We start from the raw sequence: 17,097 nt of genomic DNA, 5'->3' as shown, positions 1-17,097 counted from the left end.
ACCTGTACATGATTTTAATTCAGTTTTGGGATTTTGATTATTCCTTAGTTATTGAAGTCTTTTCTGTAGATGTTTGAAAGAATATTTAGGTCCCAGTCTTTATATTTTATTTAATTAATAATTTTGAAAATACATATACGTAACCTAAATTTTATGTAAAAAATTTTTATTTTTAAATAATTCTGGGAAATTTCCAAAAAATTGACATATTTTTTTTTAATATTTGGCAGGTAGAAGCTTAATTAAAATAGTAAAATCTTGACACCTTATGTATCTAAGTGTATATTAAAAATAGCAGATTATAGATTAATAATAATATTTTTTACTGACTTCAATTAACTATTTGTTTATATTTGCAATTTTATTTATCATAACTATATAAATAGTCATCTTAAAATGATTTGAAATTTGAGAGAAAAATTATTAAAACTTTATTCTTTCAAGAAAACAGTAAATTTTCTGTTTATATTCACTAAATTGAGAAGTCATAATAAATAATGGGTTATTTTGGATATATAATGTCTTTTAATTACATCTGTTAAATCTGGTTGCTGTTACACTAAATTTCTCTTGAAGATCAAGTCTGCCAAAGAAGGACTCACCATTCTAATTTTGCGCTCCAGACTAAAAACATACACATATGGCGACAGGCCTTCCTTTTTAGGCTTTAAGATATATAATGTCTTTTAATTACATCTGTTAAATCTGGTTGCTGTTACACTAAATTTCTCTTTAATGTCAGTTCTTTGTAAATGAATATTTATAATTACATAAAATTTGTAATACAAAAATAGGTAAAACAAAAAGATCTGAATAAAATCCAGTAAGTTTAGTGAAATTTCTATAGAAAAGACTACAATCTAAGAAATTTTATTAGATCAAACAACCTGTAATGCAGCAATTAATTATCAAATAACAAACATTGTTTTTGGTCACATTTATTATCCATTTTTAACTTCCAATATGTAACAGGGAGAATATGAGCAGTTACAAAAAGCAAATTTATACATGAAATTCTACTTTTTAATTAAATGATAATTTGTGCTTTAAATTTAGAATATGGGATATTTTAAATCTAAAAGTGACCACATATCTAAAACCCTGTTACCGGTGCGCATATCTTCACACACTAAAGGGGATCATTTGTAATTACTTTGTTTAGTGTGAAAATATGTGCACCGGTAAAAGGCTTTTAGATACGTGGAACTTTACTGTTCTCTGGTGTAGATATTCTATCATCTTTCTAAAGATGACCAATAAATGCAACAGAAAATATTTATTAGTTAATTATAATTAATTGCTGGATTGAAGCTAGTTATATTTCTTCTCTCTATTTATTCAGTTTGTCTTTAGCAGTTTCAAAAATTTGGTTGGTACTATTAACAGTTTATTATTAGCGAAGTAAAATTAGTGTTATTAGATAATAATTACTGTTATTATTTATATTAATGCTTATGTTATGCCAAGAACATTGTAATAAATATTAAAAACTTTGAAATTGGACAAGAAAAATTTATTTAACTAATATTTTCAGCTTTCCAAAAACTATTTTCAGTTTACATTAGCATGTAACCATTTAAATGCATTTAAAAATTTAAACTTAAATTTTTATGTTTTGTTAATGTAACCTGAAGCTAAGCATTTTAAAAGCAAAAAATTTTAATTAGATCCTATATAAATTTTTCTTGTTGTATTTAAAGGCTTATTAATATAATTTTAAAATATTTTTTAAGAATTTTCTTGTAATTATATAGACAGAAAAGCATTGATTATCCTAAAATCAGTTATTTGAAAAATCAATTAACAGAAGATCACTAATTCCAGAAATTATGAAGTTATTGCATAGTAACAATTGTTGGCAATTTTCTGTAATTCTGCTATTGAGTTATCTCTTCATTGCCATTGGAGTTAAGTTTTATTTATTACAGTACAAAGAGAAGAACATGATTAATGAGTCACACAGGATTTTAATGAATCAAATGCTTTACTGTGCAAAGACACTGGGAAGCATTTGATGCATAAGAAGCATTGCAGACATGGTTATAAATGCAATATGAAGCAGATTTTTTGAGACTTGTAATAATCCAAGCAAGCTAGAGATTTATCAGAGTTAAAAGGAAAAAAAATTATGTAAAAGCAAAGCAAAATAAGTGCTTTATTAACTTTTTTTAAATAAATCAATTTTTACATGAATATTGGACTTTATATAATATTAATTTCACAACTATGTATTTTTTACTTGAATTCAAAGTTTTATCAGTACAGTGTAGATTGCAATGAAAGAGGAATGTTTGTTTTTAATAAATTAGACAAATTTTTTCATTATTTATCATTATTTGTATTAAATTTCTGTCTTAACCTATTTTTACTATTATACTAGAATTTCAGTAAAATTAAATACCTTAAATAAAATAAAAATATTATCATTGGAGAAAAAGCACAAATTGTTATTTTCAACTTATCATACAGGAATACACATGATGAAGAGAATAGACTTTATTTGTATCACATATTATTTTTGTACAAAGGACTGGATATGTATTTCAGGCTATTTGACCTTCTTCAGTCCTTTTTTGTACAATTATAAATTCTGTGTAATAAATTACATTAAACTTAATGTTTATTTATATTACACATGTTCAAAACCCAGCGAAAAATTAAAGTTACCTGAAACAATATTTACTTGTGACTTCTGAATGAATGGTGTAGATTTAAAACCAAAACAAGAAAGAATGTAAAACAAGTGAAACTAAAATAAATTAAGAATAAAAATTAATTTAAATTTAAAATAACTGCTGTTAAAATGAGATAAAAGGGGTACCTGTGTAAGGTTAAAAAATAAAGCTTGCAAAAAATTGTAGAAATATTACAAATACAGTAGAGCGTCGATAAGTGGAACCAATTGGGGACTGGGGTCCTTCCAGTTAATGATTTGTTCCAGTTTCCGACTTTGTACGAAAAAATACATTAACCTGTCCGATGTTCAAATTTTTCTCCGTTGCGTATCGCTTCCTGTTGAATTTTTCTCCATTGCGTGTCGCTTCGTGTTGAATTTTCGTCGATTTTAAGCCTAACGAAAATTTTTATAATAATCATCGAGGCTATCGTATCGCTAAAAATTATTTCTGCATTTTGTACAAACAAAATAAATATATTAAAGAATATAAAAACATGAAAATTATACTTTAGAAGTAAATTTAGTATCAAAAACATTTGATTCAGCACGACACAGTCCGACTGAAAATCGTTCCACTTTCCGGCCATTTCACTTACCGACGTTCCACTTATCGACACTCTACTGTAGATCCAAACTGTAAAGTGAACAAAACCAACTAAAAGGTTTACACCTCTTAGCTGGCCCTATCCACCCCACAGTTTTATGTCTCACAGCACATGTAACATTCATAGAATGTATGGCAAGTACAGAATGTCAAGTAGTCCAGTGGATAATAAAGGAGGGAGAAGGGGAAGGAAGGTAACTTAAATTGAAGATCTGGCAACCATTAATTCAAAATTAAGAATTTTGAAGTAATCCAGGTTGCCAGATCTCACTGATGACTATGCCAGTATTTAGATTTATTCTATTATTTTCATTGATTTTGATGATATATAAATGTTCATAAAGATTTCTTTTAATAACATTTTTTTTTCTTATTTCTGATTATTTTGGCTAATCAATGCTCTATTGTATACGTGAAATACAATTTTTATGATTTTGTAATTTTAATGAATAATTTTCAATCAATATTTGTATGATTAAATAAAATATTAATCATTTAAAATAAATTTACTTTGTTAAACTGAGCAAAAAAATTTGTCAGATCTTCTTACAGTAATTTTTTTTCATAAGAAATTTAGCAATAAATGAACAAATATTTCATAAAAATATTCTTTTGAAATATTATTTTTGCAATATTATCTGTTTTCTAAATTTATTTGAGAAATTTGAAGAATTTTCATTAATCCTATATACTAAAACAACTATCAATAGTTACATATTCTATTTAATATCTAAATAAAATTTGTAACCAGAGAGAAACTAGATTTATGTTTATATTAATTCATAGTTTATATAAAAATTTTGTTTGTTGTGGTTATTTACTGTAATTTGAAAATAATACATTGATTAATAGTAAAAATTATGAAATAATAAGAAATCGTGAAATTGATTTTGTCATATCCTTGATTACACGGATTTAATAAACCATTTTGTAAAAAATATGTTTAAAATTTGATATAATAGTTCTAGAATGATGGGAAAAAGTACTAAATTCATATGATTTATATTTTATTAATGGAATCAAAAAATTTGAGTTTTTCCTCTAGTTAAATTTCTATTAGAACTATCATCATAATTCACTTATAAAATAGTAAAAATCTGTAAAATATTCTTGTAATTTTTACTATTATGTAAATTAATTTTGATGGCAGTTTCTATTAAAGTTTAGCTAGAGGGAGATTAAGAATTCTATGTTTCAATAATAACTGTAAAAAAAAAATACATCTCCATTGTGAGTTTAGTCCATTTTCCCCATTATTTTGGAACTTATTCATCACATTATAAATATTAATATTATATATGTACAGATGGGTGCAAAAGTTGGTGTACAGTTTTGAATCTGTGAAACAAAGAATTCTTTATTATTTTGCATTCCTTATTTATGATAGGTTGAAGAGGGCACCATGAACACCAGACCTCACCCATTTGACTTGCCATTTTGAGGTCTTATCAAAAATAAAATATTTTCACAAAAACTATGCATTGTTGATGGTATGATTCAGTTCACAAGAGAAGCATGTCAAAAAAAACTGATGACAATAAAGAATTTTGTGGTGAAGTGTGCTTGAGTGTAGAAATTACACTACAGGAATGTTTGAATACTGAAAGCTGGAAATTTGAACACTTTAGAGTGTACTTAATTATAATTCGTGTGTCATACTTAATAAAGTTATTTAATAATCATAACATTGTAATCATATGCATATTTTTTCCGTAATAAAAAATAAATACTTATTTTTGCATATCCCTGTATATATATAATATTGGTTTATTAAATTTTAATTGTGTATGTATTATTAAAACTCAAATTTCTAATGCAAATGAAACTAAATTTTAAAATAAGAATAGGAAAATCATTGTATGTTAAAATTAATTATTTGCAGTTTATTAATAAAATAACTTTTTTTTTCTATTTCAAGAATAATTAATATTTGTTATGATGAGCCATCTCAGTTCATCTGTATTCTCTCTTGTGGTTCAAGAAATTATCTTCTGCCTGAAGATTTTATTCCTATGATGCAGGTTATTGACTTAATATTTTAAAGAGTTTGTGAATAGTATATTCATATGTATATATTTTAATGAATTAATTATTTAATTAAGAGGTTAAATGTTTAGAATATGTATTTATAAGATTAAAGTAAGTAAATTTTAATATGAGTTAAACTTTTTTATTATTTTAAGAACCTAAACTGTAATATTTTTAATTAATATTAACTATGTTTTCCTTGTTGATAATTGATATTAATAATATTCCAACCATCAGCCAAATTCATCAGGCAATATTATGCTACAGTTAATAATTTAGAAATTAGAGGTAGACATTAGGCATCATCTTTTACTGAAAGTAGTAACTATTAATGTAATTTAGGATAGTCTGAAAGAAAAGAATTGACCCAGAGCGGGAGTCAAATCTGCATCCTCCACATGTATGGTGAACTGACCAGTTACACCACCCGGACTTCCAAGCGTCTCTTCCCTTCCAGACACATTAAAATTAATTTGGCTGATGGTTGGATGATTATTAATACATTAGGTTCTTGAGATTGTTTATATATAATTGATATTATAATAAAATATGAATTTCAATATTTTAAATTGTTTACTCTTAAAATTTAAAAAACTAAGAATATTATTAATTAATTTTAGATTATAATAAATATTTTCCTTTTCATTAAAAAAAATTCAAAATTTTCAATCATGTTATAAAAATTTTGGATTTTTTTTTAATGAATCGAAACATATATAGACACAGACTGAACAAGTAAAATAGTTTACTGATATTAAATTTTATAAAATTAATATTTAAAATTTATTGTTAACATTGCAAAAAGCTTTATAAATTTATACAGTTTTATTATTATTTAATTTGAAATCTTTAAAACTGAAAATTTTACATATCCTAATGGAAGACTATCAATATTTCAGTTAGAATATTATTCACCACATATATACTGGTAATATTTCATTAACAATTTCAGTAACTGCTACAATCATAGTAACTAGGAATTTTCAAATATGTTTTAATACCGTATAGAAATACTTTCCATTCCATGAAAATACTATTAAATAAGTCGTGCAGACATTTATATTTTTAATCTAGAAGGTGCTCTATGGAAATTTTGGCAAAAAAATGCTAAAATTTTATTTCTGAAAAATTTTTTTAAGTCCCTAATGTTTTCTGTGATTAGTGTTTTCCTCATATTAGATTAAAATTAGTCATAAAATTGTAAAAACTGAACACTAATATTCTCAGTTTCAAACAGATTATAAAACACTGCTTTATTGGAGTCAAATAAGAAATTAATATTAATTTCATAGTATTTTTGGATCTCTAGTCAATCTCATTGGAGAATGAAATTTCCAAAAAGAAAAAAACTTGTGCAAAATGCAAAAGTAATTAAATAAAAGGATCTTGAATGTCTTTCGTGCTTTATCATCTGCTGATGAACTTAGGAAATTAATGTTTATTTCTTCTTTCATCCAATAAACAATATTTTGCATGTTAATTTAACAATTATTGAATTTACAATTTTCTTGAAATGTTTTCAGAATTTAAGACAACCTTTCAAAGAAAATGACCTTCAAACAAAGATATAAAAAATTTTCAAATTTAAAACATATTTATTTTCATTTTGATTACAAAATGTAATTTTTTTTCAAAAGATTGGTTTTTAATTAAAATATTGATTGTCAGAGTTACTAAAGAAAATTCAATTATATTAAATATAAATTTAATCTTATATGCTCAAAATTTGATATTCTATTCAAATTTATTATTATTTTTTATGATTAAATTCTTTTATAATGCATTTTTACATATGAAAAAGTAACTGTGACAAGGAACAAATCAAATATATATAGAACTAAAATGTATAGATTTTTCACTCTAAAAATAGCTGTTATTTTTGTTTAAGTTTTAAGTGTTTTTGTAAGGATGACATCATATTAAATTTTCCAATAGAATAACGTGATGAGTAATCTGTTTTAAAATTAAAGAATTTTTAACAATTGAAATTGTCATCATCTATTCCTATTATGAAAATATTTTCAATTTGATTTGTTTAAATTTCAGATCAATTTAAATACTTTTAAAATAGTCTATAAAGTATAGAAAAAATTCTAATTACTAGAAAAACTTTTTACTTTATTGTTTCAAAACATATCAATCATTTTTAAGATAATAAAGAATCAAATAAAAACAAACTTCAAATAAGAACACTGTATCAGACAGATGCCAATTTTTAGAATTATTATCTTCTTTAAATTTCTTTAAATATTAATTAATTATATTTATATATTCACACTTTTAAAAAATTAAATATTATTACAGTTATTTATATTTGTTAGTATGTTGTTAATAGATTTAACTTGCTTTACATTTTGTAAATAAATTGTTAATGTTTATAAAGCAAACATTTATTTTTGTTGAATTAGTTTGTTTATATATTGCATTTACTTTTACATTTGAAAAAGAAAAAATATATATATAAACAATGCTTTTAGCAAGAATTCTTTTAAAATATTTGTTTAAAGTTGTTAAAATAATCAGTACCTATTGAAGAATAATACATGAAAATTTTCTTGTTTAAAAATATTAAAAAGTTAAGGTTAAATTATTATTAATTTCAATTTTAATAATTAAATAATTCAAATTAATAACAATATTTAAAATAATTTTTGTTGAATACAGTATAAAATGTTTATGACAAAATTAAAACTATATGTTAATAAGTACTGATTAATAAGATTAATGAATTAAAACTTTATTTTACATCTGTACTTGATCAATAAATTTGTAATATGTCCTTTTATTCTATTGAATCTTTCTCATGCTTTTAGACTTAATTACAAAGTAATTTTCCTAAAATAGAATAGAATATAATATCCATATTTTTATTCAATTATAATTATGCTTAATTTTAAATTTAGGCTTTCTTTTCTGTAATAATTAATCTACTGTAAATTTTATATTGTTTAAAAATTATACTGATTTAATTTAATTGTAAGCATAGTATCAAGTTTCAAAATTTTTCTTACAGAGTTCAGCTTCATATTTGTCTGTAGTTTAATTAGTAGATTTGCTTTTTGTTTGATGATCATAAAAACATAATCCAAATGATAATTAAAGAATCCAGAACTGGAAAATTAAATTTCCAAATATTTGATCTAAAAAACAAATTGAATTTGTTATATCAATAAAAATTCTGTTTGATTTTTTGTAGTTTTCCGCTGTTTTAAATTACTAAACCCTCTGTTTTTGAACACCTAATAAAAAAAAGTTTTATTTTTTCCCGTAAAAGGTTGATTTTACATTGCAATGTGGCTTTGGAATCAGCTAAGAGTGATAAATTGTCAACATATAGTAAACATTGTAGATCTTGCTCTAAACTAAACACTAATCCATGTAATTCCGGTAGATCTAGTATCTCAAGCAAGTTGTTTATATACAGTATAAAGGGCTGAGAGGCTCTATTTGTGACAATCCCTTATTTGACTGCATCTAATTTACATAAACTTGATCTGTAATAATTTGTTAATATGTTATTAAAGAAGTTTTGTAACAGCTATGAAAGATTTAGAAATTCCCATTTTACATAATTTGTCCCATAAAATAATGATTCCTATTGTCAAAGGCCTTTCTCGGGTCAGCAAATAACGTGTAGGGTTTTTTTTGTTTTCTTAACAGTGTTTCATTCATTTAATATAAAAACATTATAAGCTGTTGTTTTTTTGGGAAATAAGTGCTCCTTGGTATCTACTTGTAATGATGATGTCAGGTTCTTGTAGTCAAGCATTTAACTTATTTCCAGAAGTGTTGAGAAAAGTTTCCCTGAGATATTTAACTATTCAGCTATTGGTCCATAATTACTCGGGTCCAGTCTGACTCCTTTTTGTATTGTTGAATGCACACAAAATTAGTATATACTGACAAAGGAAATATGTTACAATGAAAATACAACAGTGTAACTATACAAGTAATTTATTTCGCGTGTTAATACAGCGTGTTAATTTTGGATTCCAACCTCATGATAATGTACAATAACATACAATGATATGGCTTGAACAATAATTTGGCAGACACTAACCACAGGTACCGATCACGACAATAATTGATAAACCAAAAATAAAACTAACCTTAGGTACTAACTTAAAACTATAGAGAGAAAATTATTAGAAAATGGAAGTTATAAGAAGTAGGTTATAGTGAAGATAGGAAGACCTGGGTTTTTTACTTGTTTCACTCCACACTTTGTTGAACGGGATGCCACATTGACCTGTCTTTTTATCTTTTTAGAAGGTCAGTTGCTGTCATCTTCATTAAAGTTTTTATCTTGCACTTAGTTTCTCTGCTGTTTTATCATGATGACAATAAAACACGACCCTTTCACCAAACTCTTTTCAATTCTCCAGTCAATTCTCCAGTTCACCTGGAGCAACACACACCACGACTGTTTACTTCAAAGTCTGGGCCAAGAATGTCCTTTCTTTTGTCTCTCACCTCAAGGCTTTGTTCATACCTTTGTTCACTGTGGTTCCCAGAACTGATCATCCCATTCAAGGGAAAGAGTTATGAAGGAAAGTTCTAGAATGAAGAAGGAATAAAGAACAAAGAATACTAAAACTAAACTTAATATTTACAAAGAAAAAGATATGGCATACTGCCACAGTATATCATTTTCAATACTACGTTATTCCATGAAGTTGGAAACAATAGCATATTCTTGAAAAAAATTAAACAGGTCTAATAACACCAGAATCTCTTGTGATAGGTCTTGTAATAAATTAATTCTTTATTCTATTTGCACTCAAACTTTTCAATTGGCATGTGAAATTGTGCACAAGACAGGCCACAAATATTTTGTATATTCCATATATACTAAAAGTATGTCTATTTCTATCATTTTATAAGTGTTGTGTCAGTGATTTGCAGGATGGATTTATATGTGCCATGGTCTAGATTTGGCCTGGGGCCACAGTTTGGGTACTACTATTATTTTTTAGAACCTGGAGTTTGATCCTAGTTTAATTGTTTTAAGATCACTTGTTTTAATTCTTTGAAGGAAAAGGGGTCATCTAAATTAGAATAAAAATTTTCTTGCAATGTGTCAAAGTAGGTTTTTAAGTATTAACTTGATTTTAAGTACTCACTCCAAGTTTCCAGTGATATTTGATCATGCACTGTGATCTGTCTATTGTATCTGTTTATTATTGTCCGAAACTCACAAATTTTTGATATTTTTCAGCTGAGTGTTTTTTTTTTCCACAATTTGCATTACTAAATAAATTAAATTATTTTTTTTTAACTTACAATGCACTCAAGAGTTTCTTTATTTTTATATTTTTGAAATTGTCTTAAAGCATTACTTTTGTGTTTTAGATGATCTGCAATCATTATCAAACCAGGTAAACACAGTGGTGATTAATATTTCTGAATTTAAGTTTCATACCACATTTTCCTGCAGTTGACTGAATCAAACTTATGTTAGAGTATGCTGTCATATTAATTTTTTCTGGTTTCCAATAGTTTTTCTGTGCGTAGACTAGTTGTAGATTGTTTTGGCATATTTCATCTCTAAAGACAATCTTATAATATAATTAAGATGGGTTGATAATGATTATAATAAGTGCAGAGCCCAAACAGTTTGGAGTTGAAAGTTGAAATTTGGTACACAGTTAGGGTATGTCATGAGAATGTACAGTACATTAAGAAGGGATTTTTCAAAATTTCTCTTCGCGGAGGGGGAGAGAGGTTTAAGGATTACCTCGAAGAACTCTGCTTTTACTGTACTATTTTAGATGCCTTTTGCATTTATGTGGGAAATCGAACATATTTTTAGACCTTTCTAAAAATTCTCAACGATATTTAGTGTTCCATCGTATATAAAGTTGTCCTGCCCATAAGTTTGCTTTATTCAACTCTTCATCTATGTTCGATTTTATGTTCGAATTTATATTTATGAATGATTCTGGAAGATCCAGCTTATTTTTCAAATTTAGTAAACTTGAAGAACCCAGCAAGAGTTACAAAAACATTTATTACAGTCATACCTCGGTACTCGAACGTTTTGGAGCCCGAACAAATCGGTACTCGACCAAAAATTTCGAAAAAAAAAATGCCCCTGTTCCCGAACAAAATTTTGGTACTCGAACGGGAAAGCCCGCCAAGTCGACGCCGCCGCCGTGGCGTCGGCGTCAGTTACGAGACAGTCCAGTTAGGCCTAAATTTATTTAAATTATTTAATTAAAATTCCAATTATTAAATTAAGCAAGAGATGGCGCTTAACGCCTAACTCTAGTACCAAATTATCTTAAATTATTAATATTACTATAGCCATTTGCTAGCCCGATAATACGGCAGTTGTTGGTCTTTACGAGACAGTCATTGTTTGGCATGCACATTAACTTACGCTGTGCTATATTTTTTGAATTAGCATCCTTTTCTTTTGATTTATTAGCCCTTAAACATGGGTCCCAAGAAGAATAAAAGTGAAAGTGGTCAAGTGAAAAGGAAAACAGTGAGAACAACAATCGAACTGAAAAAAGAAATCATTGCTAAACACGAAAATGGAGTGCGTGTTTCGGATCTTGCTGTCAAATATTCTATGGCTAAGTCGATGATATCGACTATTTTAAAGAATAAAGAAACAATAAAAAACATACTAGCGAATCAACTGGGGATTGGAACGCATTAATCTATTTTACATTATTTGTAATGGGAAAAAATGATTTGGAGTTCAAACATATTGGTACTCGAACCTCTTTCTGGAACGGATTATGTTCGAATACCAAGGTACCACTGTATTCATCACTTAGTGGTACTATGCACTGGTTAGTGGTTGCAGTGAGTCTTAATTATTGTTATCCCGTTGTGGTAAGCAAAAATCTAAAAATTTTCTCATTAGTCTTGGAAAAAGGAGGACCTAATTCTTGTACTCGGTGAAAATGGGTAAGATCAACTATAATATAATAATAATCTTTGCTATTGTTACTTTTTGTCCGAGCAATGCTGGGCTCATCTGCTAGTTTCACAATAACTGAAAAAGATGTTTGGAACTGTAGTCATCCAGGACATAAAAATCTTTGAGAGAATCTATTAGCCTAGGGCTTAAAACTACCAAGTCAATAATGGAGACACTTACTTTGGCAATAAAATAAAAATTTGAATAGTCATTTGGGTAGTGGCTATTGATAATGTATAAATTAAAAGATATTAACTCTTCTGCTTATTGGAGCTAAAAAAATATATTTATTTTTCTCACACGATTAAGCCTTTCTGGACTTACCTGTCCACCTTCAGAATTCAATCCAGATTTTATTAAATCAATAATATCTGGATTGGTTTTAAAACCAGGTCATTAGATAGTCATTAAAGGTAACATTACTGTTATGACAGTCCATCACTGCATCAATTCTTGCATTGGAATCACAATTGCCCAATATTCATACCCTAAGTTCATTTCCTATATTCTGTTAAATCCTCCATTTGGTCAATTTAATATTCAAATATGATAACATTGTACAGAATAATAATAAGCTCTTGTCTACCTGGTAATTTGTTTTTATTAAAGTGAATCCTAGCCACCATAAAATTATCAAACAATGTGAGAGCAGCTTAATATTTCCTAGTCTTCCTTACAAATTAGAAGTAGCAAGCTAGGGGTCTATCAGGTTCTAGAATTTCGGTAGCCAAACTCTTGTAAACCAGTATAACAAAATTAATTAAATTTAATCAGTTATAAATGTGAAAGTTAATTAAGTTTTAGTCAGTTTTAAGATATCAAAGATGGAAAACAAGTTAAGAAATTTTTTATCTTGAAAATTAAATCCCTTGACAATTCCAGGAAAAAACTTTTATGCGGAATAAGTCAATGTTGTTCACTAATCTATTCACAATGACAAAAATTGATTGTTTTTATTTTTTACTTTTAAAAAAATCCAGTTTTACCAGTTTGTTTGTTTCTAAGGCAAGGCATTTTTTATTTTTTAATATTAATATATCAACTTTCAAAAACTTTCTTGTTTTCTGCTTTATACTTTTGAAAATACAGTGTAAGATTTTTGCATCTCGGTCTTGAATGCCAAGACACATCTCCAAAATCTTAACTTTGTTATGTTTTGTGGAGTCACGCATATTTCTCAAATTTTTAAACATGATACTCTTACCTTCTAGTGATAACAGTTTTTATTAAAAGACATGTCTGATCTATTTAATTTTAAAATTTTCCGTATTGGGATTAGGTTATTGTCATCTCTAAAATAACTGTGAACAAATCCCGAACAGAACAGGACATGTTTTCATTGTTAATTGTTAGCAAGACTGATTAAATGAAATACATTAATGTTCAGCTTACTGTGGACTTGATCATTAAAACCAGAAAACTTCTCCAGTTTCACTTTGAGACATTTAAGGTTCCTCATGATCTTTATGTAAATTCGATAATATTTCTATTCTTGCAGTGACCTCATTCAGTCTCAAAATGGTCAAATCTGTTCTCTAAACATGAAAACATTGCTTGCAAAGGTCATTTTCAAGATTCAAATGAAGATGAAAAATAATTGATTTTTCACTTTTGAGTTGCTGGAAGAATGTTTATGCTTATACACCAATGTAGAAAAATGACCTGAAGGATTATCAGTAGTAGTACAGGAAGTAGAGCCAGGATTTGTTTCTATCCCACTGATTATAATTAAATCCTGAAAAATTTTGCAAAAAATACGTGACTTTTTAATTCAATGAAAAATAAATACACGTCACAAAAAATTCACCAGTATAGAACATTGTCGTGTAGTACCCCATGTTATACCATTGTGATGTAAAAATATAAATTACATCCTTATATTTTATAAATTATATTCTTATAAAGTAAAGAATTTAATTTTTATTGTTGCTAAAGTAAAAAAAGATTCAGAATAATATAATAATTTCTTTTTTAAAGCAATATTTTTTAAAAACTATTTAATAATTATTAACTTTCTTGCTCGAATTATTACTACTAAATTAATTTTTCACGACCAATGAATTTGTTTTAATCATTAGATAATCTTTAGAAATCTGTCTTTGGGAGGCACAAACACAAAGAATAAATGGAAAACTAAAATTCTTTTAAAAACGAATACATTCTGTTTCAAAAGAACCTAAATTCAAATTCACTTAAAGCATATTCTAAATCTTGTAATAATTTTTTTTTTTCCTATAATATTTTTTCCAACTTTTAAAATTTTCACTGTTTGTAAGCTTCATTTGAAAAATTATTTTTGGTTAATTAAAACTTTTGCTTCTGTTATTGTTAATAGGATTTATGTTTGTAAATAGAATTTCCTTTGTCGTAGCTTCCTATCTCCTAATTGCGATTGGTCTTTGACTGGTAGTCTGTTTTTGATCTTCCACTTTTTTTCTGTAAACATAATAAATGTAACTAAGCCTTTAATAAAGCAAGTTAAATATTTGTATATTTTACGCATAAATAATTTAAGGCTCTTATTTAGGTGTAGCCTTAACGATGTGGTGTTTGTTATCAGGATATCATTGACACTCATCCTGGATTGACTTTTCTGAAGGAAGCAACAGAATTTCATTCAAGATATATTCAGACGGTAAGAAATCTATTAGTTTCTTCTTAACAAATGTAAAAGAATTGTAAATAAATGTAAATTTTAATAACTAAAAAAAAAAAAAAAATGGATTTTAATATGTGACAGACAAGATGCCCACAAATTTTAGACACAATCCACTTTTAAAAATGGACTTTTTGACAAAAATTTTGGTGATAATTACAAATAAATACAGTTTAAAATAATTTATTAAGAAATAAACACATTAGTGAAGAATAATTAAACAGAGAATATAAAATTTCCATTGTCTACAGACTTTAAGTGGCAAAGGGTATCCAGAATTTAAGACAACTCAATTTTAAGTTTGAAGGTATGGGAGAAAGTAATCTTAAATATGAAATGATATGATGTATGCTTGTACATGAGCAAGCATACAGAAAACTGTTCTGTGTAAAGATTGTGTCATAAAGGTTCAACAAACTGGTTTCAAGTTAGAATAGAATTAAACAAAAGGCTAAGAACAGGATTGTAGGGAGGAAAAAGGAATCTTAGTTTTGGTTCTAATAACAGATAAGGAGGATGGCAAAGCTTGGCGAAAAGAAAGAGATGTTGGTCAAGACATGTATTTCTTTCTAAGTAGTGAGTCAGAGTTTCTGGTTGTTTCACCAGAAACTCACTGACTCACTATTTTGTTATTTTGATGAAACAACCAGAAACTCAATAACCGGTGAGACATTCAATCCCACCAGCTATTGAGTATCACTTGTTTAATACTTTTTTTTAATTAATAAACTACTATTTTTTTCTTATTTCATGTTGTTCATATTTTATCAAAATTAAAATAAAATTATTGTGTATAAAGTTTATCTTACAAATTAATTAATTTGCTTGCATAGCAACTTAACTATGCATCTTTAGGCTAGATTCTATAATTTGATTGATTAATAATTAATTTAATTCTAGCCTGAAAATAATCTGGCTTTTACATAGCTTTTCCTGTTAAAAATCAGGCTGCGCTTTAGGTTCAATCAAGTACAATTTGCAAAACTTTAAATTTATTTTTTAAAATTTTATATGAAGAAACATATATGATGAAGGGTGCTTATATAAATTTACATTGAATACTTTTTAATTATAAATAACAGACTCTTATAATCATAGTTTATTTCAACATTTCAGTTTGTCATATTTTTTTACTCATATAACTTTATTCATTTTTAGGTGATAGCTCGAATTTATTATTGTGTAAATAGGTCTTGGAGCGGAAGAATAACTGCACCAGAATTGAGGAAAAGTGATTATCTTCAGGTAATTAAAGAGAGTTTTTTTAACAAGGATATGCTTAAGAAATTTTGTAAGTTAAAAATTACATGTTTCTTTGTAATAAATCTCAATAAGATCTGTAGTTAGATAAGCATAATTAACATAAAATGTCAAAAGTTTGTTGTATATGCATTAGGGTTATATTTACTTTTAAGTTTGTATTTTTTTTCTGTTATGCACTGATGATAATTTTAATTCATAGTTAATTATTTGTAAACTTTGGTTCAATGTGTGATGTCATATAAGTATTATTTCAATTTATTATTATAAATAATTTGTTTTAGGTATTAACAATATAGTTCAGAAATATTAAGCATGTTGCATGACAATGTGGTTTCATTTTTTTATAACAAATGTTAAGATATTTTTCTATTAAACACAGATTAATTTTTTTACTACTGACCTTCAGTTTTATGAATCACAATATGACTTAATAGATTTCAGAAGCAACATACCAAAACTTTGTTCCGAATCATCTGTTGGAATGAGAATGTAATTTGTGGAATGTCTTTTAGGCAGCATGTTGTCAGTTATTGCTTAAATTCTTGCTTGGAAGTGTGGTGTTTATTTCTCCTCATATATCCCACAATACAGGGTGTTTCTCTCTCAACATATCTTGAAGTTTGTTTTGCAGCTGATCACGACATCTTTGGAATTGATGGATAATTGACATTATCAGACTTTTGCTTCCTCTATGAGGTTTAACAGTAATTAAAATTCTTTTATAATAATTATTTCTACTCTGTTTAGTTTTGTATTAGATAATTTTTGTATCTATAATGCATAGAAAAGTGTTCACCCTAAACAACAAATGTAATATTGTAGGCACTCTCTTATTTCGGAATTGTAAATCATCTAAATTTATTTTCAAAAAGATCATTAAAATTTGTATTAGAATGTGCTTGTAAAAATGTTTTTCAGTTTACATACTCTATATA

At 26.6% G+C, this 17,097-nt stretch overlaps 1 protein-coding gene across 2 annotated transcripts in view; it reads left to right on the top strand.

Moving 5' to 3' along the window:
- Window positions 1–17,097, top strand: part of LOC136971283 (serine/threonine-protein phosphatase 2A regulatory subunit B'' subunit beta-like) — a 38,084-nt gene that overhangs the window by 9,856 nt on the left and 11,131 nt on the right. For both annotated transcript variants that reach the window (XM_067265743.1, XM_067265744.1), the window contains exons 4-6: window positions 5,200–5,302; window positions 14,804–14,878; window positions 16,058–16,144. In XM_067265743.1, coding sequence (XP_067121844.1) covers window positions 5,200–5,302; window positions 14,804–14,878; window positions 16,058–16,144 — 265 coding nt within the window. The remainder of the gene's footprint in view (window positions 1–5,199; window positions 5,303–14,803; window positions 14,879–16,057; window positions 16,145–17,097) is intronic.

This window comes from Centruroides vittatus, unplaced genomic scaffold (genome assembly GCF_030686945.1).
Source record: "Centruroides vittatus isolate TY-2023 unplaced genomic scaffold, ASM3068694v2 contig_2433, whole genome shotgun sequence".
NCBI classification, from domain to species: Eukaryota; Metazoa; Arthropoda; class Arachnida; order Scorpiones; family Buthidae; genus Centruroides; species Centruroides vittatus.
The sequence above is the reverse complement of the archived record's forward strand: the minus strand, read 5'-3'. Positions and strand labels throughout refer to the sequence as shown.